This window comes from Austrofundulus limnaeus, unplaced genomic scaffold (assembly GCF_001266775.1).
Source record: "Austrofundulus limnaeus strain Quisiro unplaced genomic scaffold, Austrofundulus_limnaeus-1.0 Scaffold203, whole genome shotgun sequence".
NCBI lineage: Eukaryota > Metazoa > Chordata > Actinopteri > Cyprinodontiformes > Rivulidae > Austrofundulus > Austrofundulus limnaeus.
In genome coordinates this window covers 533,609-559,340 of record NW_013952605.1, presented here as the reverse complement: position 1 = coordinate 559,340, position 25,732 = coordinate 533,609, and the positions used below count along the sequence as shown (strand labels likewise).

The following is a 25,732-nucleotide window of genomic DNA, read 5'->3' as shown; positions in this document are numbered from 1 at the left end:
AACAATAACTGTTACAAAATTACCTCCTACAGAATGGACAAAGTATAAAATTCAAAATATAATCAGATACAGAAGGCTTGTGATTTCATCAAATAGTCTGAAAATCTTGTTATTTACAGAGCTTGTAAAAAGTACTCACCCCTGTGGACATTTTATGCTTTTATTGCTGTCATGAATCAATCGCAGTCAATATAAATTTGCCTTTTTGACAAGAACAAGTCCAAAAAAACTTCAATGTCTAAGTGAAATGAAATTTCTACAGAGAATTAGCAATTACAAAATCTGAAACGCAATTTAAGTGACTGGCTAAACCCTTTTTGGAGTGAGTTGTCTAATTCAACTAAGAGAAAAGAAAACTGAAAAGTACATGTCAAGGGATGGATGCAGAAGGTATTCAAATGTCCAAACCATCCCCAGGAGTTCTGTTAAATCCATAATTAAAGAGTAAATTTGCCACAAATAGTAAAGAAATTGAATTTAAAAATCCCGTCCCACTAGATGGAGACAGATGACTATGAATGGATGAATGGCGATGCAATGTTAGGTAATTGTGATTCACTATGAAGAGAAAAAAACAACACAGACAGACTAGGGTTGTCATTCCTCCTGTGTCCTCCAGAAAACATCACGTTTTAAACATCGTTTCACTGACAGTCCTTCTATTGTTTTGTTGTTGAGTTATAAATCTGAGCCGCATGTCTGCGGAGGGACAGCCACTGAGGACATGTCTAATGGCAGACTAGATGAACTCCGACGAGGCGCACTCCACATGCACTGCCTGATTATTTCCGATTAGACAGACAGAYGGACTGACAATGTAAACAAGATACAAGCACATGTGTACTCCCTGCAGAGGCCTCTGAGCATCCCTGACATTTCCATCCATGATCATTACTGGCCAGGAATCCTGGGATAGGGAACGATGTCTAGCCGCAGCAGTCTGTTAAATTTGAGGGCATTTAATGATGACTTACCATTCTCAGCCTAATTAGGTCTAAGAAGCACTGTCTAGTGGGAGAACAAAGATAGGCCTGTTCTTTATCTAAACTGAGGCTGCCAGACAAAGTGGATTTGGACGAGGACAACAAAAAGACAGATGAACAAACAACAGGCTGAAATTGCAGAACATATGTCCTAGCGATTCTCACATTTCTCACAGACTGCTCTAGTAGCAGAGGCAGAGTGGCGACACGAAAATGAAAATTACTTTTCGCAAAAAGAAAAAAAAGCAGAGAATTTAAAAAAAAAAAAAACAACCACAGAAAAACTATATTTATACACTATAGTTAATATGTTTTTGGAATGCTCTCACCCAAGCTGCCTGCTAAGACCATTCTGTGGGAGAATGTCTAAACAAAATGTTATATTTAACCAGRCAGTGCATGCAAGAGACCATCTGTATTAACTCTGTCTTAGTTACGGTGCTCTAACCTCCAGAGCTGCTGCAAATACACTAAACAAATATTCCTCTTTAAAGCTGAAACTGGCTAAAGTAGGGCAATATTCCTGGAAATTTCACACATTCCTTATTCAACAGTATTTCGATTGCATAACTCCAGGCCGAGCTAAACATAGCCTTTCCTATATACATATTTAAATATTCCTTATACGACTCCTGTTTTATTGATAGATGCAGTAGCGAGAAAATGATGTCGTTACAAACCTGGCAGCTTGTGAGTTTGTAATTAAGAGTGTAATTATATACGGCTTCAAGTACTTCTTAATTGTCTGAATGCTGATTCAGCATTCAAAATATTTTCCTGTTCATAGATTATTTGCACAAATTTGCAATCAAAATACTTCACGTTTGCATTTTAATTCATGTACCAGCCACTTAATTCAGTACACCTTACTGGTACTGGGATGGACCCCCTTTGGCCTTCAGATGTGCGTCAATGTTGTGACATATGATGTTCGGTCCACATTGACACGATAGCATCACAGCTTCTGCAGGTTTGTCAGCTGCAGCGCTATGATGAGAATCTCCTGTTCCACAAAAGTGATGGATGGGACTGAGATCTGGTGACCATGAGTTCAGTGATCTGAGACTCATCAGAGCAGCAAATGTATTTTTTCATTTTTTTTTATCTAATGTTAGTGAGTCTGTGTCAACTGTCTCTTCAGTTTCTTGTTCTTAGCTGAAAGGAGGGGCACTGGGTGTGGTCATCTGCTGTTTCAGAGATGGTGGTCTGCAGATCTTAGTTTTAACAAGTGGTTATTTGAGCTACTGATGCCTTTCTGTTATTTTGACCCAGACTGCCTGTTTTCCTCTGACCTCTGATATGAGCACAGCATTTTTTTTTCTGTCCACACAAATGTGTCTCACTGGATATTTTCTCTCTGTTTTGGACCTTTCTCTTTAAACCCTAGAATTGGTTGTGTGTAAAAATCCCAGAAGATCAGCAGTTTCCGAAATACACAGACCAGCCCGTCTGGCACCAAAAACCACGCTATGGTCACTTCTTCCCCTTTCTGGTGCTTGGATTGAACTTCAGCGAGTCATCTTCACCACGTCTACATGTCTAAAGGCACTGAGTTGCTGCCATGATGATTAGCTATTTGTGTCACAAAGCAGTTAACCTAATAAAGTGGCCTGTAAGTGTCTACCAAAACATCTGGCGTCATCAGCTTTTATACTTTTCAAAAAGATTTTGCTTTCAAAAGTAAAATGATCTGTTTTGCTCATTTCTTTAGTTTTGTCCATTTTAGCTTTACCATCTGTTGACCTAATTTTAGCTACTGTTTTGCTAATTTTAACTTCAGTTCTGTTCATTTTAGCTACTGTTTTGCTAATTTTAACTACAGTTCTGTTCCTTTTAGCTACTGTTTTGCTTCGTATAGCTTTAGTCATTGATCTGCTTCTTTTAGAATTTAGCTCCTGTTCAGCTCTTTCAACTTTAACAACCCAGTTTCAGCCCTTTCAGCAAAGTCAATCCAAATGCAGCAGTCACACTGCACTCGTGTGTAAAATGTGATTTCGTGGTTACTGTTGAGCCAGTATTATTCTGTTTACATGATAGTTTTTGATTTACTCTATTTTAAAAAAGGTGTTAAAAGATACATACAATTCTAAGGTGTCCCAATACTAGTTTTKTCAGACCAATTACAAGTACTTCAGTCTGGGTGCTTGCAAATACTGAGTACCAAATAGTTAATAAGTTAGTACTTAAACACAACACAATAACTTCAGAAACACAATTATTTTTATAAGAACACAATTAAAAGGTCTGCTGTCTTAACATTATCAGTATTAAAAATATCATCAAACTAAAGACATTTTTTTATTATTTTTTTGCCTTTGGTTACTTGCAAAGCATAAAAGTTACATCTTTCAGAAGTACTGGGAGTTTCTATGAGTACAAGTATGAGTACTACCAGTGTCTTAATACCAGTACTGGTATACTGGTATTAACACACCACTAATTAAAATGTGTGGCTCGACTGGGAATAWWAAGACCTCATAATGAAAAATTGGAGGAAACAACAGAAAAGGTCAAAAGTCATGTTCAGTAGTTTCTTCTACAATGTGATGCAGAAATTCTCTGGTGAAGTGAGATGTTGATGAAGTGTGGTCAAACAGAAGCTCATCGTCAGTGTGGACATACAGCTCAGCTCATTTCTTACCCACTGTCTGATGTCAGTGACTCCCCTAACGAATGGGTGTCAGTTTGGCCCCGGTTCTCTGCATCCCGTTTTGGCTGGCTCCCATCCCTGGGTTCATTGTTGTTGCTGGGACAGCCGCCGCCAAATGCCTGGCCCTGTCTCATTCCACCGCTGCTTCCCAAGGCCATGACTGGCCCCCTCTCATAGCCGTTCAMCGTCCTGGGGCTGGGCCTGTTCTCCAGGACTTTATGGTGCTTGCTGTAGGATGGAGGCGAGGATGAGGGGGGCTGACGAGACGAGGATACGGGGACAGGCGTAGGGGTGGAGGATGTGGGATGTTTGGGTAGCTTGTATCCATGAGAGATGAGCAGGTCCTCCACACTGTACATGGTGGCATTTGTTAATGCTGGTAAGTTATTTTCTTCCGTTCTGACTTTAGATCGGTCTTTTGTCAAGATGCCTCTGCCTTTTCCTTACATGCAGCAGCAGGGTTACCAGCACAGTCACACAGGCAATGCCATCACTGGGGATAAAAGAAAAAAAAAGAATAAGGACACAAGAAGAAAAACAGATAAAAATAAATTCAGATCATTTCTTTTAGGAATGCATATTACTCGCCACCTTTCATAGCAGTTTTAGATTAACATAATCCTATCCAGACAAGTGAAGGAGTAATAGTAGTAATAGTAGGTGTTTTTGTCAGTCCTTGAAAACAATATGAACTCATGCAATATAGTGATATCGCACTTGATTTTGCCACAAGGGCAAAAAAGGGTTGGCTAAGTTGGTAAAGATGAAGCCTCTCAGCAAAACAGTTGCTGGATCAAATCCTGGCCCAGGAATCTTTCTGGATAGAGTTTTCATGTTCTCTCCGCGCATGCGTGATTTTCTCTGGGAACTCCGGCACCGACCAGAAACATGACTGTTAGGTTAATTGGTAACTCTAAATTATCCCTAGGTGTTAGTGAGAGAGTGAATGGTTGTTTGACTATGTGGCCCTGTTATGGACTTGCGACTTGTCCGGGGTGTACCCTGTGACTGCTGAATATGGGCACCAGTCACCCTGAAAGGAAGAAGCGGGTATAAATAATGGATGGATAGATGTTAGCATTTAAAACATGAGTAGCTTCCACCACACCAAAATAAAGTTTAACAGCTGTAAAATTCAGTGAGATATGACTAAGGATGATGGACCATTTTGCGTATATTGTTTACCGGATATGGCGTGTAATGGTTTGTTGGATATAAATATAATGTATTAATTACAATAGTGTTATGACCCGGCACAGTCTTATGCAAAACAAATGGCCTCAGGCCATAACAAATAGTATCTCAGAATATCAAAGACAAAATAGCAGCATACTGTCAGTGATCATATTAACAGTATTATGACCAGTGGGGCTGGGTGATTAACACTAGGGATGACCCGATCAGATACTCAGTATCGGTATTGGTGGCAGATATGGCCGTTTTTTGAAAATCGGGTAGAATCTGATTTAGTCATGTGATCGGGCCGATCCAGTTTTTGCAACAGTTTTCAGCATCATCATGCTTTACAACTGCTGTTAACAAGTCAAGATGCACACAAGTGTGTAACCATGTCCACAGTGTGGGAACACTGTTTAATGGAAAACAATGATGCTGAAACTGCATCTTGTGAAATCTGCAAACTGGATGTTCCTTTTCAGTCATTTCACTCAGTACAACACACAGTTGTATATGGGACACGCGCGCCCTCGCGCGCCTGGCTGAAGCCACCTCTAATCACATCTCTAGACCGGTGACGTGGTGACGTTGAACGTCGGGTGACAGGCTCTGCCTTCACCCTATAAGTTTGGAGTCACCAGCGTCATTACTCAGTTCTATCGCCCTTCACCTCGCGATAGTCACCTCTAAACCTGAGCTCATATAGCTGCTGCTAGTTAGCTCAGCTTCTAAGTTTCTTAGGCTAGCTTTACTGGTGCTAACCGCGTTACCTGCTGGTTCGTGTGTCTGCCGCTCGACGCTACTTTTCTGCTGAAAATCTGTTTTGTGGTTCACGATGAGCACAAAACCACCTTCGAAGAAGCCGAAGTCTTCTATTCGCCCCTGTCCTCAGGGGTGCGGCTTTAGGCTTCATGAGAAGGACTAGCATGAGGCCTGCCCGGCCTGCCTTGGAATCATTCACGCTCGACGGGCGCTTGTGGAGCCCGAGTCCTGCCGGGCCTGTGCCGGACTTTCACGTCCGACACTGGAGAGGAGAGTGAAATTCCTGGAGAAAATGCTGGGGGAAACTGCTGTTTTCCGACAAGACCCGCTGCTCTCCGAATCCAKCCAGAYGGCTCAGTCCGACGAAGACGAGGATTTGGCGGTCGAAGCCCCCGCTGCTAGCTGGGCGGACCAGATGGAGCACGAGGCGGCCTCACCCGACATCGAGGGGGGCGAGACCCAGTTTCTACTGGATCTAAACCAAGAGGAGGACGATGTTCTGCAGATGGAGCAGGAGGTTCTCAGTCTGTCCGAAGACGACGAGGAGCCGTGCCCAGCTCACTCCACCCCCGCTGCTGAGAGGGTGGACCAGGATTCGTCCTTCTTGTCCCTGTGCCGCCGAGCTGCTGCTAAACTGGAGGTACAGTGGCCCGACCCCCAACCTGCTCAAAAGCCGTCGAGGTTCGCAGGGTTTTATCTCCTGTCTGAACCGGCTGATGTGAAGCACCGTCTGCCTGTGTTTCCGGACTTTGTGTCGGAGCTGACGTCTTCCTGGAGCAAACCGCTGTCCATCCGCGCCTTCGTGCCCGGACAGGGTCAGTACTTGGACGTGGAAGGGGGAGACCAAGCAGGCCTGGTGGGCATCCCTCCGATGGAGCCTTCTTTAGCCGCTTATTTGGCTCCGTCTCACAACCAGGGTGTGCAAGGGTGTCCAAGCCCTGCAGATTCTCTTCGGCACAGCTGGAGAAAATCTACAAAGCCCAARGTAACACCGCCCGTGCGCTGAGCTCTGTCACCATGCTTCAGACCTACCAGGCCATGGCCTTGGCTGAACTGGCAGCTCAGATGCCRYAGGAAAACCCCCTTTTACTCCTGCTGAACGAGATCAGACTGGCGTCAGACCACATCCTGCGTGTGTCCCGCTGTGCAGCGCTGGSTCTGGGRAAAGGAATGGCTTCTACTGTGGTGGCGCAGAGGCACCTGTGGCTAACGCTCTCAGACATTCCCGACAAGGACAGTGCGGCCTAATTGGATGAACCGATAACGCCTACAGGACTGTTTGGTCAAGCGCTTGACGTCATCCAAACCAAATTTGAACAGAGGAAGAAACAGACTGAGGCACTTCGCTGCATCATCCCCAGAAGCGATGCGAGGCCCAAGGCCCCGAGCACATCCAGGTCTGCGTCTCATCCTCCTCCGTTCAAGAAGGCAGTGACACCCAGGACTTCAAAGGTCCAGCCCGCCAAACCTTCCAGCAAGCCGCAGCCTCCCCGTCAATCGGCATGGAGCAAAGGCCCCCCTCCGAGTCAGCAGGACAGTTCAGCGGCTCGTAAGAAGAAGTCAAAGTCCTCCTAACAGCAGGACTGTCTTCACAGGGACTTCAAAAACAGAGAGACAATGTTCAGCTGCAGTTGAAAAGACATTTAAATGTTTGTGTTTCAGAAAACGACCCCAAGAGGCTTCGGGTTTCAAATGTTCAGTCTCCTCTGTTTATGTCCCGAAAAATAAACAAAAAACATGTAGCCCCCTCTTTGGGTGCAAATTGTGTTTTAAAATACAAAACTTTAATAAACAGTTCTGCAAAAGTTTTCAGTGTGTCATTAAAGAATTATCTTTGTGCACAAATGAACACAATAAGCTGCGGGCGACAGTCAATAATGTTGTCCCTTCCCCATCCAGTGGAGGGCAGCAGCGACACATCTCCAACAGTAAGGCAAGTCAGTTGCTTCGCAATGTGACTCCCTCTCTGGCGCGCATGTGCACCCTCTCCATGGGTACAAAGAACTGTTGCTATGGGTTACAGGCTGCAGTTCCCCATCAGGCCGCCTCGCTTTCGGTCCATTGTAAACACAGTGGTGACAAACGAGGCAGCCGCCATTTTAAGAGAGGAAATTTGCAYGTTGCTWACAARSAGAGCTATTCGAGTGGTTCCAGCTGCAGAAACACAAAAAGGTCTGTACAGCCGTTATTTTCTTGTTCCGAAGAAAGGGGCCGGCCTGCAGCCTATTTTGGATCTGAGAGTGTTAAACCGGTACCTTAAAACATACAGGTTCAAAATGTTAACGCTCAAACAGCGAATTCACTTGATCAGCCCGGGTGATTGGTTTGCGACCATCAATTTAACAGATGCCTATTTTCACATAGCGATTCACCCGGAGCACAGAAAATATCTCAGGTTCGCCTTCGAGGGTGTAGCCTACGAGTATCTGGTGCTACCGTTCGGTTTATCGCTAGCTCCTCGCACCTTTTCAAAGTGCGTAGAAGCTGCATTGACTCCCCTCAGGGAAAGTGGGGTCCGTCTGTTAGCATATTTAGACGACTGGGCTCTGATTGCAAGCTACAAGGAGCAAACATTASATCAGCTGTCTCAGGTTCTGTCACACATTCAGGCTTTAGGGTTTTTAGTAAACACCCAGAAAAGTCTATTAACACCAAGTCAGCAGTTTTCGTTCCTCGGACTAGAAATCTGCTCCTTGTCAAGCAGGGCTCGCCTCTCAGAAAACAGAGCGGCCGCGTTTCACCGCTGCATAGCTCAGTTTCAACTGGGACGCAAACTGAGCTTCAAAACCGTACTACAGTTACTGGGAATGATGGCTTCCATGATTTCAGTAGTACCACTCGGGCTGTTAAAAATGCGCCGTTTTCAGCGTTGGTCTCAGTCCCACAGGCTGTGTCCGTCTCGACACAGACACAAAAAGCTAACAATAACTGCTTCCTGCATGATGGCTCTCAGCCCCTGGAGGGAACCCGGCCTCCTGTATCAGGGTTCTCTGTGCGACGGCGCGGCGGTGAGGGGAACCTGGACTCCACAACAGTCCAGGCTCCACATAAACTGCCTAGAATTGTTAGCAGTCCTGTTAGCACTGAAACATTTTTGTCCATTTCTGGAGAACCATCATCTTCTAATCAGAATGGACAACACAGCAGTGATCTCTTATATAAACAGACAAGGGGGGACTCGGTCCCTTCCCCTGCTGAACCTGTCTCACACTCTTACAGCGGAGCAGTGTTCATTTTCTGTCTATCAGCCATTCATGTTCCGGGGAGACTGAACCTAGGTCCAGACCTCCTCTCCAGGGGCGGACCTCTAGCAAAGTAGTGGAGGCTGCATCCCCGTTATATTCATAACCTTACGTTTCTCATGGTGGGAACAGCAGGGCTCGCTGTAATACTACCAACCTTGTCACTTGGAAAGAAATAAAGAAATAAAACTTATCGAATCAGTATCGGAAAGACTAATCATTAAAAAAACTGGATTGTATCGGGAGACAAAAAATCTGGATCGGGACATTCCTAATTAACATATAGCCTACATACATTACAATCTTGAGGCAGGCCCTATCTATGATTCATCAAACGCTGAATCTAAAACAAACTTCTTGGCCACACATCACATTTGACATAAATATTGATTTAATCTATGTGTTTTTGTTTTGATGGTGCTAAATGCATTTGTTATTGTGGTCTGCAACCTTCTGCGTGGTGTGTTATTGTTAATAAATAAACTGCATACAATTGTTGTGTTGTGTTCAATTTGTTCAAGTGTTAATACTCCATACCTATATTTTTTTGTAATAACACAAGGCCAAAATATTCATTATTTTTTATATATTTTTTCATGTATCTGTGATCATTGTTTTACATAAAYATGGCACAGCAATCTCCACGACCCATTTTTACACTCGTCCTCAAACTGGACCGTGATGCTTTGCACAAAACAAAGATGGCGAAACACTCCATAAGCTGTCGCAGCCATCTTAAAAAAATGTTCACAGTATTAGCATAAAATATTAAGGTGATGACATAAATATTGTCCCTACTATCCATGTTCTATTTTTGCCAAAACCCTAAACACTAACGTCTTCCCAGCCACCATTCTCTCCTTCTTTTCTTCTCCAGTCCTCCTAGTTTTAATCCACAGTGGAATGTGAAAGGAGACTGGCAGGTGAACAAACGCCTTCAAAAACAACACACAATAGCAGCAGCCAGACAAGTTTCCGAGAGCTGTTGGTGTTGCATTAAAACCACAAATGTCACACAACAGCTGCAAGGTAGCTGATGCGTTGCATCAATTAGTCTACCGAGGATTGTGCCCCTCTTTTCTCATTTTAGTGTTTTGTTGTCATGTAAAAACTAGGCTGGCAAATTTCTTTCCAGAAATATACCCTGTTTAAATGTCAAAGCTGGATAAAGGTTTGGAGACATCAAGATTGTCTTCATTTAAGTTTAAATTAATACACAATGTCAGAAAAATCTGTCCTAAGTGCAGGAAAAAGTTGACTTCAAAAAGTGATTAAAAATGTTCACTTGTTTTCAGTCACTCGTCCTTTCTATCTACGCATTTTTATGCCTTGAAACCGATAATATGACCATTACTTAGCAATGTTTGATAAGGCAGCAGCAGTAATAGTTTTGGCATTTGTTTTTAAATAGACGTGAATAAATGTTTTAATTTTTTTTGTTTTAATCCAGTGATACAATTTTTTTTTTGCTCAATGTTGTCATACAGTCAAAATCCTATACCGGTCCATGATTACTGAGAACATTTCCAAATTAAATGTAACTTCAAGGTTCTAAGGAACTTTGGTTTTATAACAATATGTCTGCAGCAGTGATTAAACCAAATCTTTGCTAAAGACAACCAAATCTAATGCAATACAATAAAGAATTAAAAATGGTGGCCAGTTGCATTGTAATAAGGTACGGAAAAGTGACCACTCTCCAGGGTAGAAAGGCTTTATGAACCCTTATAAATTATACATATCCAAAAAAAAAATGACTCGGGCTATTTGTATAACAGACTGATGAGGGATTGAATTAAGGATACTCAGTGTGCATTTTCTCATAATGTAATGTCCCTGATGAAGTCATGCTTGATTCCTTGTCAACAGTAAAGAAGCTGCAGCCCACTCATTCATGCAAACAACCTGGCTGCCCTCAATCAGAAACGACATAAAAGAAAAGCACTGTGAGATCCTTTGCCAAAATCAAATGCTGCGCAGACGCTTTTAAAGCCAATCACAACATGATTGTTAAAAGGCAGAGCCAAATTGCTTGTTTTCTCCTTTGACAAACAGACAGCCAATGCAGCCCCTCTGAAATGGATTCAGCTGCAAACTGATTAGCATTGTCGTGCTTCTTAGCATTTGTTTTAGCCATTAGAATCCCGTTGAGATCAAAACAACAACAACAAAAATCCAGCTCTAAAAAGGAGTCGTGTCCGCTCTCCTTCCTCCGGGTACCTGGACCCCAGGACAGCCTACGAGGTGATTAACAGGATTCGAAACCGTGAAAATTCCGCTCTCTTTGTGCGTCTGGCTCCCTAATATGATTATCGTTTTCATTTAAAACCTTAAACCTGTTAGTTTTGGAGGATTGACTCTGGGTGCTTACGCAGTTAATACTTCTGTTGAGTTTAACTCTCCCCCCTGTTCATGACTTGAGTAATCCCCTAAAGAAGAGGCTGGTTCAGAGTTTGCAAGGATGCAATGTCAATGCACAAAAAGGGGAGTTGGGATTGGTTTGCTTGCGGATGAGCGCACACATATAGGACACACAGTATGTCACTGTTCACTGTTCCATGAACTACAAATGAACTTCTGCTGGGCAACAAAGCAGTCGCAATGTATGTTTCATGTGTTGTGGACATGCTGCAAAATGGCAAAGAAAATCAGCAATGGTGATTTGTGTTCTCATTGTTTTCAAACTCTCTTAATGTTAAAAACCTAGCATTCCTAAAATGAATGCATAGCACCCACTGCCTCAAGTTTCAACTACAGTAAAATCATCATAAGCTGAGCAGAGTTATAGCTGCTTGTCCCGTCTTTGTAAGTGGCATCATGCACCATCTCATGCAATGTTGCTGTAATAGCTCAAGAAAAACGGGTTAAATGTGTTCTCAGAGTATATCTTAAAGAGGACACTCAAATACTAAGACATCAAATTTYATCTCACTGTATATTTGACTGAGTTATAGCAATTTTTGTGTTGCAGGGTTCCTACAGCTTAAAACAAGTTAAATTTAAGACTTTTTAAGACCTATTTAATGCCACTTGAAACTTATTCTAAGACCAACTTCACAAAAAACAATAAAAAAAAAAAAAAAGAATAAGATGAGTTGAGCTGCATCAGAACAAAACCAGAAAAAAAAACTCGGCAAAAATTTTACCCAAATGTTTACTTGAATAAAGCAAAATTTTGTTCACTTGAACAAAATAATTAACAGTAAATTATTTTTAAAAACTAAATAAATGTTGCCAATTATTTTAAATTTTGAGATAAATTACAGTAATCCTATTTAGCTACAATGTGTTTTTTAAGACCTTTGAAAGATTTAAGGTTTATTAAGGCCTTATTTTTGGATTGATAAATTAAATGCCTTTTAATGCTTTTTAAGGATCTGCAGGAACCCTGTATTAGATAATGTCAATGAGCCAATATGACTTRGGCTGATGCCGCATGATTTATATACAATACATCCAGCGATTACTTGCTACAAGTCTAATTAAAATTTGTCCAGTAATTCACAAGATACTTTGCTAACAGACAGACAAGGCTGACACCAAGTGTTAATGTCAGTGTTTATAGGAAAAAAAATAATGTAACATGTAAGGATCAAAGTATACGTTGGAATAATGCTCAACCACACTTCATTCAGGTGATGTACATCCAAAAATTACTTTCTGAAAAGTTCATTATTCTTTTTCCAGTGCTTCATGAGATATTTTGCTAACAGACGGGCAAGGTTAATAATGATAGTTAACGGCAAATGTTTAAAATTCATACAAACAGTTAGTGCTTGGAGTACAAGTTGAGAATAACCCACATGTACCACCACACCAAGACTTATCTCAAACTGTCTGAACTACAGTCATTTATGCTTTTGGTAATATTACTTATCTATGGCAGTCATCTTAAATGGGGTTGACTTCAAAAGTGAATTAGTTATAGATCTACATCCAATGATTACTTACTGGTAGCGTCATTAAAATTCACCCACCGGTTCATGTGAGTTTATCTTAATGCTATAGGCAAACAAACACACAAAAAGACACAAGCTAAAACATTAATGCCTCTCGTCTTTGGAGGCAGGCGATATTTTTTTCTACTTTGGATTTAGATTAAATATTGAGTCTGAAAACAGCTTTAGAGACGCTCCTATCAGTCTAAGAGATCAAAATTAGATTGGTATCGGTACTGGTTCTTTCCTGCATTCGAGGCCTATCACTCCAACCAGGCAAAGGCTTAATTATATGAGACTTAGGTCACTATTCATTAATATGTTAACACAAATTAACCTGTCCTTACTTAACATCCATATGCTCTCTAATCTTGCTAAGTCCTTAATCTAAACCTTTTACCCTTGGTGTCGTCACCAGATGAGGATTATCTCCATTATAACCAAAAGTGACGATTTCCTCCAGCAAAAGAGTTGCTCTTGTTAAGCCCTCCCACCCTCCGAGCCCCTGCTCCTTCCTTCCCATGACAAGCTCCTGCTTGAATACCTCTAATGCTGTTATGCAATGGAATTACCCATTTTTTAGATCAAATAAAAACTGGGATTCAAGCAGTGGTCCATAATAACGGCCGGCTTTCATCCCTCTTAACACAACAACATTGTGTTTCACAACAATGCCTTTTTGTGTGAAGAGATGCTGCAGCCTTTTGAATTTGGCAACTGGAAAAAAATGGGTGGGGGTCGAGTGTATTTTTTGTTTTTAATGACAAGGCTCCCTCAAAGAGAGAAATTAATGGTATAGTTTATGGATAACATATGCTGCTATGCTGCTAAGTTAGCTGGAAATAAAGAGAACCATATGTGGGGTGGCACCTCGTTTCTGTGTGCACTTACAGCAACAGAACCCTGTTTTTAAAAAAAAACGAGAGCTTCTAGCCTGACGTATCTGCTGTTAAGGTTGGTTGGTTAAATAAAACAGGTAAAATGCAAACTTGTTGCTGTGTTTTGTGTGTGTTTGTTCATGCTACAGGGACATGACAACTTGCAGGTTGACATTTTGGTGTCAGCTCTTTACTCGTGGCCCGGCTGAGATGAGGGCACGGTGAGGAGATGAAGGGTTTGGGGGCGAGGACCAGCATGTGTGGCAGAATATGCAGGAGAGATGCCTAAATCAGGTTTGGGGGAGAACAGGAGTGTAGCGTTACATCTGTTAGGAAACAGCTAAACACAGTCTAATAGCAGCTTAATTAAGTGAAGGTCTGCTGAATCCTTTAAGTAAACAAAGTCTATTAAAACTTAATACACCTCAGGAGAGAAAAGCAAACATGATTATGCCTAAAACAAACATAAATTGAAGGTCTGGCATTCCTTCACACTGGAGTTTTATAATAACATCGCATTATGCTGAGAAATGACAGAGTTGCAACTGTTTTAGTCAAACCTTGAAAATGCGTGTTATGGATAAATCTCAGCAACTACCATCTAAATTTTTAACTAAAAACCTGTATAAGCGACAGTTATGCACATGCTTTTGTTTTTCATTATCTATACCACATGTTAAACTCAAGACCCGTGTGCCAAATGTGGCCTGCATTAGCTTCAAAGGTCTTAAAAGGTCTTAAAACTTGTGTATGCTGTTTGAAACTACATCTCCCATAACACATTTTGATTATTTTACCTGAAAAATGATGGAATCCCACCACTAAGTTGAGGTGAACAGTGTTCAAAATTAGCCAGCAGCCAGCAAAATTTCCTGTGTAAAATCTCCATTTCTTGGCATTTTCGCCAACTACTATTGCTGCGGCCCAGTTGTACTGGGAAGTGGGAATTTCATACTTACGCGTTGTAAATTTAAACTGGAACACCCCTCCAGTGGGAAGTTTTGTCAAAAAAAAGGGAGAGTTTGGAATTTAGGATGATGGCCACTTATAATTGTGTTTCTGTATTTTTTTTTCACAGTTAGTCAGTCGTATATAAAATTTTCAGTGTTTATAAAAAGGCATGTTAAACACTGTTTCTATGCAAGAAGTACCACAGACAGCTCAGTTATTGTTGGTTAGCAGTGCTTAGCTAAAGCAATAAGATGAGGAACATGACATTTTGTGTTTATCTAAAGTTAAACACAAAATGTCAAAGTTAATTACAATTGGCGTTTTGAGAGCCACTATGATGCTCATGTGGCCCTCAGTGAAAATGAGTTTGACACCCCTGATCCATCTTAAACAGGGTTGACTCAAAAAGTTAATCAGGTGAAAGTTCGTCAAAACCTGTACAAGGGGCTATAAATTATTTTGCCAACAAACACAAAAACTTGACTGAAAATACTTAATGGCAAACCTTACTCAAAGATTTTGCAAAATGTGTTAGCAGTTGCAGTTTATATTAAGGATCAGTCTCCAATATTGTTAAACCAGATTTTAGATCAGCATACAGGTCCTTCTCAAAAAATTAGCATATTGTGACAAAGYTCTTTATTTTCTGTAATGTACTGATAAACATTAAACATTCATTTATTTTAGATTCATTGCACACCAACTGAAGTAGTTCAAGCCTTTTATTGTTTTAATATTGATGATTTTGGCAAAAAGTAAAGAAAAATCAAAAATCCGTCTCAAAAAATTAGCATATTTCATCCGACCAACAAAAGAAAAGTGTTTTTAATACAAAAAAGTCAACCTTCAAATAATTATRTTCAGTTATGCACTCAATACTTGGTCAGGAATCCTTTTGCAGAAATGACTGCTTCAATGCAGCGTGGCATGGAGGCAATCAGCCTGTGGCACTGCTGAGGTGTTATGGAGGCCCAGGATGCTTCGATAGCTGCCTTAAGCTCATCCAGAGTGTTGGGTCTTGTGTCTTAAGCTCATCCAGAGTGTTGGGTCTTGTGTCTCTCAACTTTCTCTTCACAATATCCCACAGTTTCTCTGTGGGGTTCAGGTCAGGAGAGTTGGCAGGCCAGTTGAGCACAGTAATACCATGGTCAGTAAAMCATTTACCAGTGGTTTTGGCACTGTGAGCAGGTGCCAGGTCGTGCTGAAAAATGAAATCTTCATTTCCATAAAGCTTTTCAGCAGATGGAAGCATGAAGTGCTCCAAAATCTCCTGATAGCTGCATTGACCCTGGCCTTGATAAAACACAGTGGACCAACACCAGCAGCTGACGTGGCACCCCAGACCATCACTGACTCACAACTCTTCTCGTTGTGCAGCATTTTCTGCCACACTTTTTCATTCCCACAGACTTCCAACTGAGGTGCCTTGATACAGCACTCTGGGAACAGCCTATTAGCTCAGAAATGTCTTTGTGTCTTACCCTCTTGCTTGAGGTTGTCAGTGATGGCCTTCTGGACAGCAGTCAGGTCAGCAGTCTTACCCATGATTGTGGTTTTGAGTAATGAACCAGGCTGGGAGTTTTTAAAACCCTCAGGAATCTTTTGCAGGTGTTTAGAGTTAATTCGTTGATTCAGATGATTAGGTCGTTTAGAGAACCTTTTCATGATTTGCAAATTTTTTGAGATAGGGATTTTTGGTTTTTCTTTACTTTTTTGCCAAAATCATCAAAATTAAAACAATAAAAGGCTTGAACTTCTTCAGTTGGTGTGCAATGAATCTAAAATATATGAAAGTTTAATGTTTTTCATAGTACATTACAGAAAATAATGAACTTTATCACAATATGCTAATTTTTTGAGAAGGACCTCTATATGTCAATGTTTTTAAGGTCAATTAGCTTTGGCAGCCACCTTGGATCAGTTTGACTCCAAAAGTTAATCAATCATCGATCTACAGTACATCCGGTAATTATTTTATGAAAGTTTCATTAAAATCTGTCCAGTTGTTGATGAAATATTTTGATTAAAATCAAAAAACACATGCAGACGAAAAAAAAACATTATCAACCGCMTTTGTCTTTTTGGTAGCAGGTTAAAATAGTAGGCTACATCCCTCTTAAAGTAAAGCCTTTTACATGAAAACAAATCTGCACTCATCAGACTCCAACATAGAGGCTCCCACAACAAAAGAGCTCTCAAACACCACGGCCTGGAAGAAAACAGACGATAAGCCCCCTTCCTAAAATAATCCAGCAGAGCCGCACCTCTCCAGCACATTGTTCCCCGTCTCCTTGGATCTGTAACTGACCCAAGTGGGTGTGTGCACTTGGCAGGACTCTGGGCTGCATCTGTTAGAACCATGCACGCACATAGAGGTTTCTGAGGGACGACGAGCCCATCGCACTTAACAAACAGCAACACTCGACAGATTGTTTATCTATGTGACATCACAGTGTCCAGCGGATGGGCTGCCTCTCTTCCTGAGGAAGTGCGTCATTTTCAAGGGGGGGTGGGGTTTGGAAGAAGATGTCGCAAGTGTTTCCAATCAGGGGCCTGTCTGTAGGCTGCTGTTTGTCCCGAGGGAAGAGAGCCTGAATGCAAACAAAAAAAAAAGAAAAAAAATGAAACAGCCTGAAGGGTTTCAAGCCATTTTTCACCCAGACTGAATCTTTATGTTTCCCATTCCAGGTAAGACTGTGTGACTCAGCAATAAGAAGTGTGGGCGCACTAACCCCGGAGCTGTGTGCCCTCACAACATGAGCCATCCATCAGAGACATCCCACTTATCCCTACAGACACTGTGGTTCACTGYGACTACAGTCTGACCTACTACCACAACATAATAAAGGCCTAGCATTCCTTGAAGGCTGTATATCGCCCACCACTTTGCATGTAAGAGATTTAAACTAAATCCATCTTCTGATTAGAATAAAGGGAGTCAAAATCACATTAATTATGAATATGTTTCCCTGAGATGTTATAGTAGTTAGGTATAGGCAAAATCTATAAAATGTATATTGTATGGTATATAAAATAAATTGTAATCAATTGTAGATGCATCCAATGATTACTTTCTACGAGTTTTTTTTTTATCTGTCCACTGATTTATGGCTACTTTTGTATTTTAGAATTGATTTTTAGTATTATTTTGTTGGTTTTTAAGGCTGTTGATAGACCATCTACTTATCAACCTGCTCTTACTTTCAGAGCCCTTCAGACTCTTCAGGTCTTCTGATTGTACCTCAGGTCTAAACCAACCAATCAAGGTTGTTCCACAGGCATCTCACCTGAGGACCTGAGGATGACCAAGGGCATTGAAGAGAATAACAACAAACATAAGATTCACCTGTTCAGCCTTGCTGTTATTAGCTTWTATGTGGGGTTTTGTTTCTGTTTGCTTGTTTGTTGCTTTCTTTTCATTTAGTTTTTATCTGGTGTAAAGCACTGTTGGTATGAGGGAAAACAGAAAAGAGTGATTTCTGTTTCTGTTTCCATGCTACACTTTGGGGCACTGGGTCAAAGTTATTGACCAATATTTATTCACCCTTTTTAATTAGACATATACACCAAAGTGTGACTTCATAAGATGTGCAGGGAATTCTTGTCCCCTGTTTTTTCTTTTATGGTAATTTATTACACTTTGTGAAAGTGGTGTGATCTGTGTTTTTGTTTACCTTTGATGGTACTTTACATTTATTTTGGTTCTTCCCTGTGTTTTCTGTGCCCCACCCACTCTTATCTACTCCCGTACTTGTCAATAGCTCAGGTTTATACCTTCTGTTCTTTATGCTAATTGGTCTGGCATTAACCATCTTCCTGGTCCTGGTCCACCAATAACCCTGCTCCCACTCACTTCCTTGAATCTTATAGTGTTTTCTAGTTTGCTGATACATCATCCTTTATTTTTTCTGGTTTTGTAAATAAAGTTTGAAGTTCCATATAAATTCCAGTGTAGCTGCTGTCATTGTTCATTTGATATTTTGCTAACAAGCAGACAAAGTTGATTCCGACAGTTTATGGCAAAGTTTTAAACACAGCTCACTTGAAAAGTTACAGCCTGTGAGCAATATTAGCTTTTAACATGAACAACCTTTAGCTCAACATTTCTACAGTTATAACCAATATTTTGCATTTGTTAAATCCCTTTGCTATGGCAGCCATCTTGAGCTAAACAAAGTAGATGTTAAACAGCTGCAGATGTCAACTTATTTGATTACTTTCTAAKCATTTCATTTGAACTTGTCCAGTGGTCTACGAGATAGTTTGCTACAGATACAGACAAAAATATTTTCACCTAAAAATGATTAGAGATATGCTATCTTTATCAGARTAGCAAAAAGACACGATTCAGTCGGCTCATGTGTAAAGGTTGAGKTGAAAACCACCTACTGTCATTCATTTGTGAAACATATTCTATAGTAACAGTTGTTTGGCTTTTATGAATGGCAGACAATGGCAAATGGGCCGCTAAAATATTCCCTCTGCATTGCTTCAGTACAAAACTTATTACAGTCAGACTCCACTGGCAGAGAAATCAAAGGAAAGATGGGTTTAAGAAAAAAAGTGGGGGGCTTGGAATTCGGGTGCGTTAGTGAGACGATGGGTGTGGTTGTTTTATTCCACCATTTTCCAACAGATGACAGCGTGCAAGATTCATCTCAGACCAGCTGAACATTTGTCMTCCAGGTTTAATGTTGCATCAGTGTTTCAAGTAAAACAGAATAGTTATCCTTATGAATTGCTGGCTTGCACTTAAAACCAAAAATAATTGATAGCTCATTACTGCACAAGGCAACTGTTAAGATACTCATGTTGTGATGGTAATTATATCCTCTGACTTATTGTGCAACAAGGCTTGGCTTAATTTATCTTCTATATAAGGAAATGTCATRAAACTATCCTAGTCTGAGAGCTTCCAATGTTGTTATGAAATGAATAAAAAAAAGTAGAATTTAAGTGTCAGTAAATAAACAATGAAGTTTTCAATTACTGTTCATTTGTTTTGTTTCCATTTCTTTCACAAGACAAGAAACGAATGAGTGGGCTCAAATACTTACAGAAAAATGTAATAATTATTGACAAAGCCAAAAAGTGTTTTTGCTTAAAATGTCCATTCCTACTCTGTAGATGCATAAAAACCAAGTCCTGCGGAGGGAAGTTTATTTGTTAGCACAACAACTGTCCAAAATTACCCTATCTCCATCTTCTGCTATTTATCCGTGGTTGGGTTACAGAGGCAACAGGTCCAGGAGAGAAACCCACACATCCATCTCCCCAGCGACACTCTCCAGCTCATCCTGGTTCTGACATTTTGACTTTACACTGTATTTATTACCCTATTTTTTTATTTACTCTTAGTGCATCAACTGCAAACTGTGAATTTTGTATTCCGTATTGTCTTTATTTTTACTTTTATTCTTTATAGCGAGTCAAAGGGTTTCTCCTCATCCTAATGCATTGTTGATTCTTATTAACCTGCATATGACAATAAATGAATCCTGAATCCTGCCCCCGTGGCCTCCTACCTGTGGGACGTGTCAGGAACACCTCTAAAGGGCATCCTAATCAGATGAATCATCTTATTTGACCCCTTTCGAAGCGGAGGACGAGCATCTCTACTCGTCGATCACCCTGGATGACAGAGATCCACACCCTATCTCTAAAGGCTGAGCCCGGCCACTAGGGATGTAACAATTAATGAATCAATTGATTACCTCCGCCAAGGGCGAGGTAATGTTTTTGGTCACGTATGTTTGTCTGTCGTTCTGTCTGTGGACAATATTACTCAAAAACTTGTGGACGGATTGTCAGGACATTTTTACCACATATGCGTACTGAGCCAAGGAACACAGGTTTAAATTTTGGTGATGTTCCGGATCACGATGCGGACACAGGAATTTTTTTTCTTTTAACACTCTGAGATCGGCAAAGCTGTGACGCTTTCACAGGGCTTCTGTAAAAAACAGTGAGCTGGATTGGACAGCACTGACTTCAAACTTTATAAAAGTAATGTTAAAACCACATTTAATGATGAATAATTTTTGCCATAATATGCGCATTTACAGAACGTTTTGTGACCAGGAAGTGCGTGACTGCACCATGAAACCTATTTTTCCCATTTCCTCAAACACACCACATTTCCCAAACAACCAATCAAAACAGTTTCTCGCTACTAGGCTTGTAAACAGAGAGCTGCCGGGCCTCAAAGTTTGGAGACGGGGGAGCCAGGAAGCACTTTATAAAGAGAGTCAAACCATTACAAACTCATACAAGGGGATAAAACAGAAGTTTTACACGGTGAAATGTGACTGATGAAAACTTAGGAGCTTAATCCGACACCAGTTTGACGATGATTTTTTTTTCACATTGGACTCCACCGGGAAGAAATYYCRTGCATMCWGCCTGCTTAAATGTTCGCTACGTCAGGACTTATTTGGCAAATGTGTTTCCATCCCTGCTTTTGCGCATTTACTCTATTACAGGATGGGGGAAATTGGTCTTGGCGGAGGTTTGCACTCTCTGAGTGCTTCTAGTTATTGATTATAACAGCTTAAAATGTGAATCAATTCATAAAAAATAATTAATCAATTTCATTGTTATTATATACGTAGTTGTATGATTTGTGTCTTTAAGAACAATTCAGTTTGATACTTGATAACTTTGATCCATGCATCATCACTGTAGGTGAGKGTTGGAACGTAAACACACCAGTGAATTGAGAGCTTTGCCTTTCAACTCAGCTCTTCCTTCACTATGACCAGTAATGAGGCAATGCCCTCATAACTGAGAAAGAGGCACCAATATCCATGGATCCACCTCTCGATCCATCCTACCATCACTCGTGAACAAAACACCCAGATATTTCAACTCTTCCACTCCCCCAAAATTACTATTGGGTTTTACTTAAAAGTTGATGTGTGTCAGAGTGATAGGTAGTGGCACCCTTCAGATTTTCTTCAGAATTATTCTAGTTAAGCATGCTAATAAATCTGCAGGGCTACATACAGTAAAACCATGGGCTTCACCTGCACTGAACTACAGCTCTGTGCTGCTCCTGAGCCTGCCAAACTGCCTTCATAGTAATTAGTGTCAGTCAAGGTCTGGGGCTTTACTAAAGATGACAGTGGCATGGTTTATCAGCCAGAAACACTGTGATCAAAGACGGCAACACGAACTGCCTTTTTTGCTAATCAGATGTGGACTCTGCATGCCTCCTGCTCAGCACCACGGAGGGAAAGGCAGAAAACAATCTGGCATAAATGCATTCAGACTCCAGCTCATGCCTCATCAAAGCAACTTTCACAAAAACAAGAGTGTTGCAGCTCACAGGGCACATTCCAGGGGGGGGTTCTGCCACATCATGATCGACAGCCCAACGAATGTGGAAAACTGCTTCGTAAACATGTGAAAAATGAACAGTCAGGGTTATCTCAAGGTGCTCGATCGACACGCTGGCACAAAGGGACATGGAGGAATAATAAAGCGCACAGCTGTAGCCATCTGCCGAACATATGGAGATCCAGAAACCAACTAAATTTACACCGAGCGTTCACTTCATGCCCCAGATTCCAGTTCTCGCTCTCTCTCTCCCGCTCTCGCTGGCAGACGTCAGGAGCTTTCACACATTTCTGGCTGGCTTCATCCACCAGCAGCGAGCGTCCTCCTCCTTCCTGCCTGCGTCACCTCTGCTCTGACATCACCATGCGACATCAGACGAGACCTCAGAGGGGATCCCTGTAGCTGGGCAAACATCGCATGACTTTCAAAGGCTTTCTACAACCATAAACGTTGAAATAAAAAGCACAACTTTTAGTAGATTTGATGAGGATTGACAGAGGACGGAGCTGGGTTCTGTTTCACTAAACCAGTGTGTGCACAATTGCCAGTAAAGAAGTTATCAGACTTGGATGGCTCCTGAAAGCTGAATCAGTGTGACTAATATCATAGCTTGAAGGGCCCCTTCAGTTTTGCTGACCAACCTTTTCCTGTCACTGCTGGAAGGAATTAATGAGCTGCTTCCCCTCTTAATACGCTCCTCCTTCATCCCACTGTGCTCCACACCCTCCCTCTCCAGGGCATCTAGCACGGCCTTGTGTTCAAACACCATCTCAGCCTCAAGGAAGTGCAAAAAAATAATAAATGCACAGACACACGTTTTTTTAACTCCTTGATGAGGGGGGGAAGGTAATCCACTGGTGCTGGTGCGGGCTACATTTCTGAATCAATTTCAAAGTCATCTGCTTGTGGAGCCAATAAATCCTGCTCGCTCTCGAGATCAGAAAATATCTCTTTGCTGACATTTACTAACGGCTTCTGATGTGAGCTCACTGAGCTATGAAAGGTCCTGAAGAGAGGAAACAGATCACTCCTGGGCAATGTTAAGAACCGTATAAACACAGCAAACTACACTTCGGAAATAAGCACAACTATAAGGAACCAGGTCGGACAAATGAGGCGCATGTTGGACTAGAAATGTATTAAATAAAAGCCAAGTATTTCTTGAGGGAATGCATCTAACCCGAAACATTTCATGTCAAAGTTTTACAGAAAGATTATCTTATGTGGGACATCAGTTATTGTCATTCTGATGTAGCGTTGTAGGGGTGCTTATGCACATCATGCAAGATCTCACATGAATTGTGAAATACTCTAAGCTACTATTATCTAACTTTAGCTCAATATCTGTAAATTTGACGAGGTCAAAGCCATTTTTTAGTGCCGGCCATCTTCTATAGGGTTGATTCAAAAGTTAATCCACTCTAGACATATATCCAATGATTATCTTTAGAATGTGTTTTTAAAATCTTTCCAGTGTCTCGTGAGATAATTTTTCTAACTAGGGTTGACAGCAACAGTTAAATGCCAAAGTTTTAGGCAAAGATTTCAAGTAAAACCTTGGCCCCTAGAGGCCCCTAAATGACAAGTTCTAAAATGAAGCCTCTGAGCCACTAAGCTTGGATTATACTTCAATACGACGTGAGACAGATGTGAGCGAGTATAAACGGGCTAGACGCATACAGTAGATCCTCCCTCTGCCCTCCCACAGCTCATATAAGTACATAAACAGCAATAATGATGGCTGGATGTTGTTTTTTTTAACACTCAATGATCAGTGTTTTGTTGAGTGAAGAGTCCACGGAGGAAAAACATTTTTTTTACATTAACGGTGGTGATGAAAAAAAGATGCAAAAATCAGCTGCATGCTCACGTTCAATAGGATCAAACCAGCAGCTCTAATAGCTCTTTTATAGCCTGGCCCTCGCCTTCCCACGCAGCTCCGCTCAATTCTAGTTTCCCTTCACTGCTCCATCTGGGACTTCTCCTATTGAGATGGATTTCGCTGGCAGATTTTTAGCCGGGCCAATCAGAGAACAGAAYGTCAAWTTTCTGATYAGTGTCTGCTTGTAGTTTATTTTACCTGGGCCAATCAGCAAACAGAAGGTGGAGTTTTGAACTACATTGATTTTCTGCGCAGTGTCTGCTAGTTATTTTAGCATACGGCAGTGGAGGAAGTGAATGAAGCCAGTCTGTGTTGATAAGACTTCCAAATTAAAATAAATTTGTCTGACAAAGCTGCAGCTCTCATTTACAGTCGTCTCGCTYGGCTCGGTATATTTCTCCTCTCAGTAGGGTTGTTTACAGCACACGCGATTTCCGGTTAGCTTCTTAGCTTAGCCTCCGTCACAGCGACATACGTCGCAGCCAACTGATCCAATCAATTTAAACTTCAGCAGAGGCCACGCCTCCTGCAAGAATCACTTCTCTTTGCATCAAGTCCAGACCCTTGTACGAAGCGGAGCGAAGTGAAGGACACTGGGTCTGGTTTTAACCAGGCTAGCTCTTTTAACAACTGGCTTCAAACAAAAAAACTAATTTTAAACAAAATAACACGCAGAAGGTAGGTCCATCGCTGTGGTGTTCCTCATGAACAAACACTCACGAAGTTCTAACCAATCACATGCTCCGAGCCGCAAGTTGTGCAATTTTTTGTCACTCCGCAGGGGGAACAAGACGTGCAACTCGAAGTATAAACTAGCCTTAATAACCAGGRTGAGATAATTTATGGTAGGCCCTATGAGTGAAAATCAGAGCAAAGTGGTTTTTTTTTTCCTGTGGTTGTTTTCTTTTAATATATCCAGCCTCACTAAGGCAGAATAGATAAGACTACACTCCTACTGCAAGTCAAAGAGGCTCAAATCAGATTTTATTTAATTTTTTTGGCAAATGCATCTTACTTTTTAATGACGATCTGAACTTGAACACAGGTCACTTTCACGTCTGGTAATAAATCAGATACATTACTAATGTTTTGACCTCTGAGTGAAGAGTCATGTCTCATTTTATCTAACTTTTACATTACAGAAGTAGGGGTTTGTGGATCAGTACAAATATTGATAATATTGAGGCTAACATAATGCTTTTTAAAGTTTAGAACTTAGCACGTCTTTAGCTACAGAACTTAAGTCTTTTTTTCTTCTAGTTTTCAGATTTGCCATGTCCTGGATGACTGAGTCTACAACCACATGATGCCAATGTGTCGCATTGTATCGAATTTAACATGATACTTGAGTTTGTTTCCACTTTCTGTACATCGCTCTAGTTTAAGAAATGCAATAGACCATTTTGTAGTGAAACATTGTTACAAATGTGCATGAGCAAAACAGGCTGAGGTTGCTATGCAAATGCCAACGAAACTGAACAAATTCAACTGGTAAATTTATGCTGGTATACAGACCTGTTGTATTTGATCTAAACTGATTCGTATTAAACTCTCCTTTAGGATCATAGATGAGATTTTCATAAATATTTAAGCTCTAAATCTGCTTTTTGAGCTTGTTGAGTTTGAACAATTCCAATGGCATTTTCATTGTAACCTCTGCATTATCTCGGTTAGAGTTAAGCTCCGCTGATACTGATAGTTATGAATTGGTCTATTGGAAATAGTCTATTGGTATAGCTCCCAAAATTTTTAGTTTTTGACCCAAAGAATAACACTAGCAAAAACCTGCGACACCAACTATGTCTGGTGATAAATATTGGTATCAGATCAAATAAACCAGGGCATAGTAACAATGGGCCTCATGCAAGAGCCGTTCGTACGCACAGATTTGTTCTTAAATTGTGCGTACAAGTGATTTAGGAGAATTTGTGG

General features: G+C 41.0%; 1 protein-coding gene across 1 annotated transcript in view; it reads right to left on the bottom strand.

Annotated features, from left to right (window-relative positions):
- The window catches only part of jcada (junctional cadherin 5 associated a), a 38,903-nt gene that overhangs the window by 10,185 nt on the left and 2,986 nt on the right, over positions 1-25,732 (bottom strand). The window contains exon 2 of the mRNA XM_014018826.1: positions 3,625-4,126. Coding sequence (XP_013874280.1) covers positions 3,625-3,992 — 368 coding nt within the window. The 5' untranslated portion in view covers positions 3,993-4,126. The remainder of the gene's footprint in view (positions 1-3,624; positions 4,127-25,732) is intronic.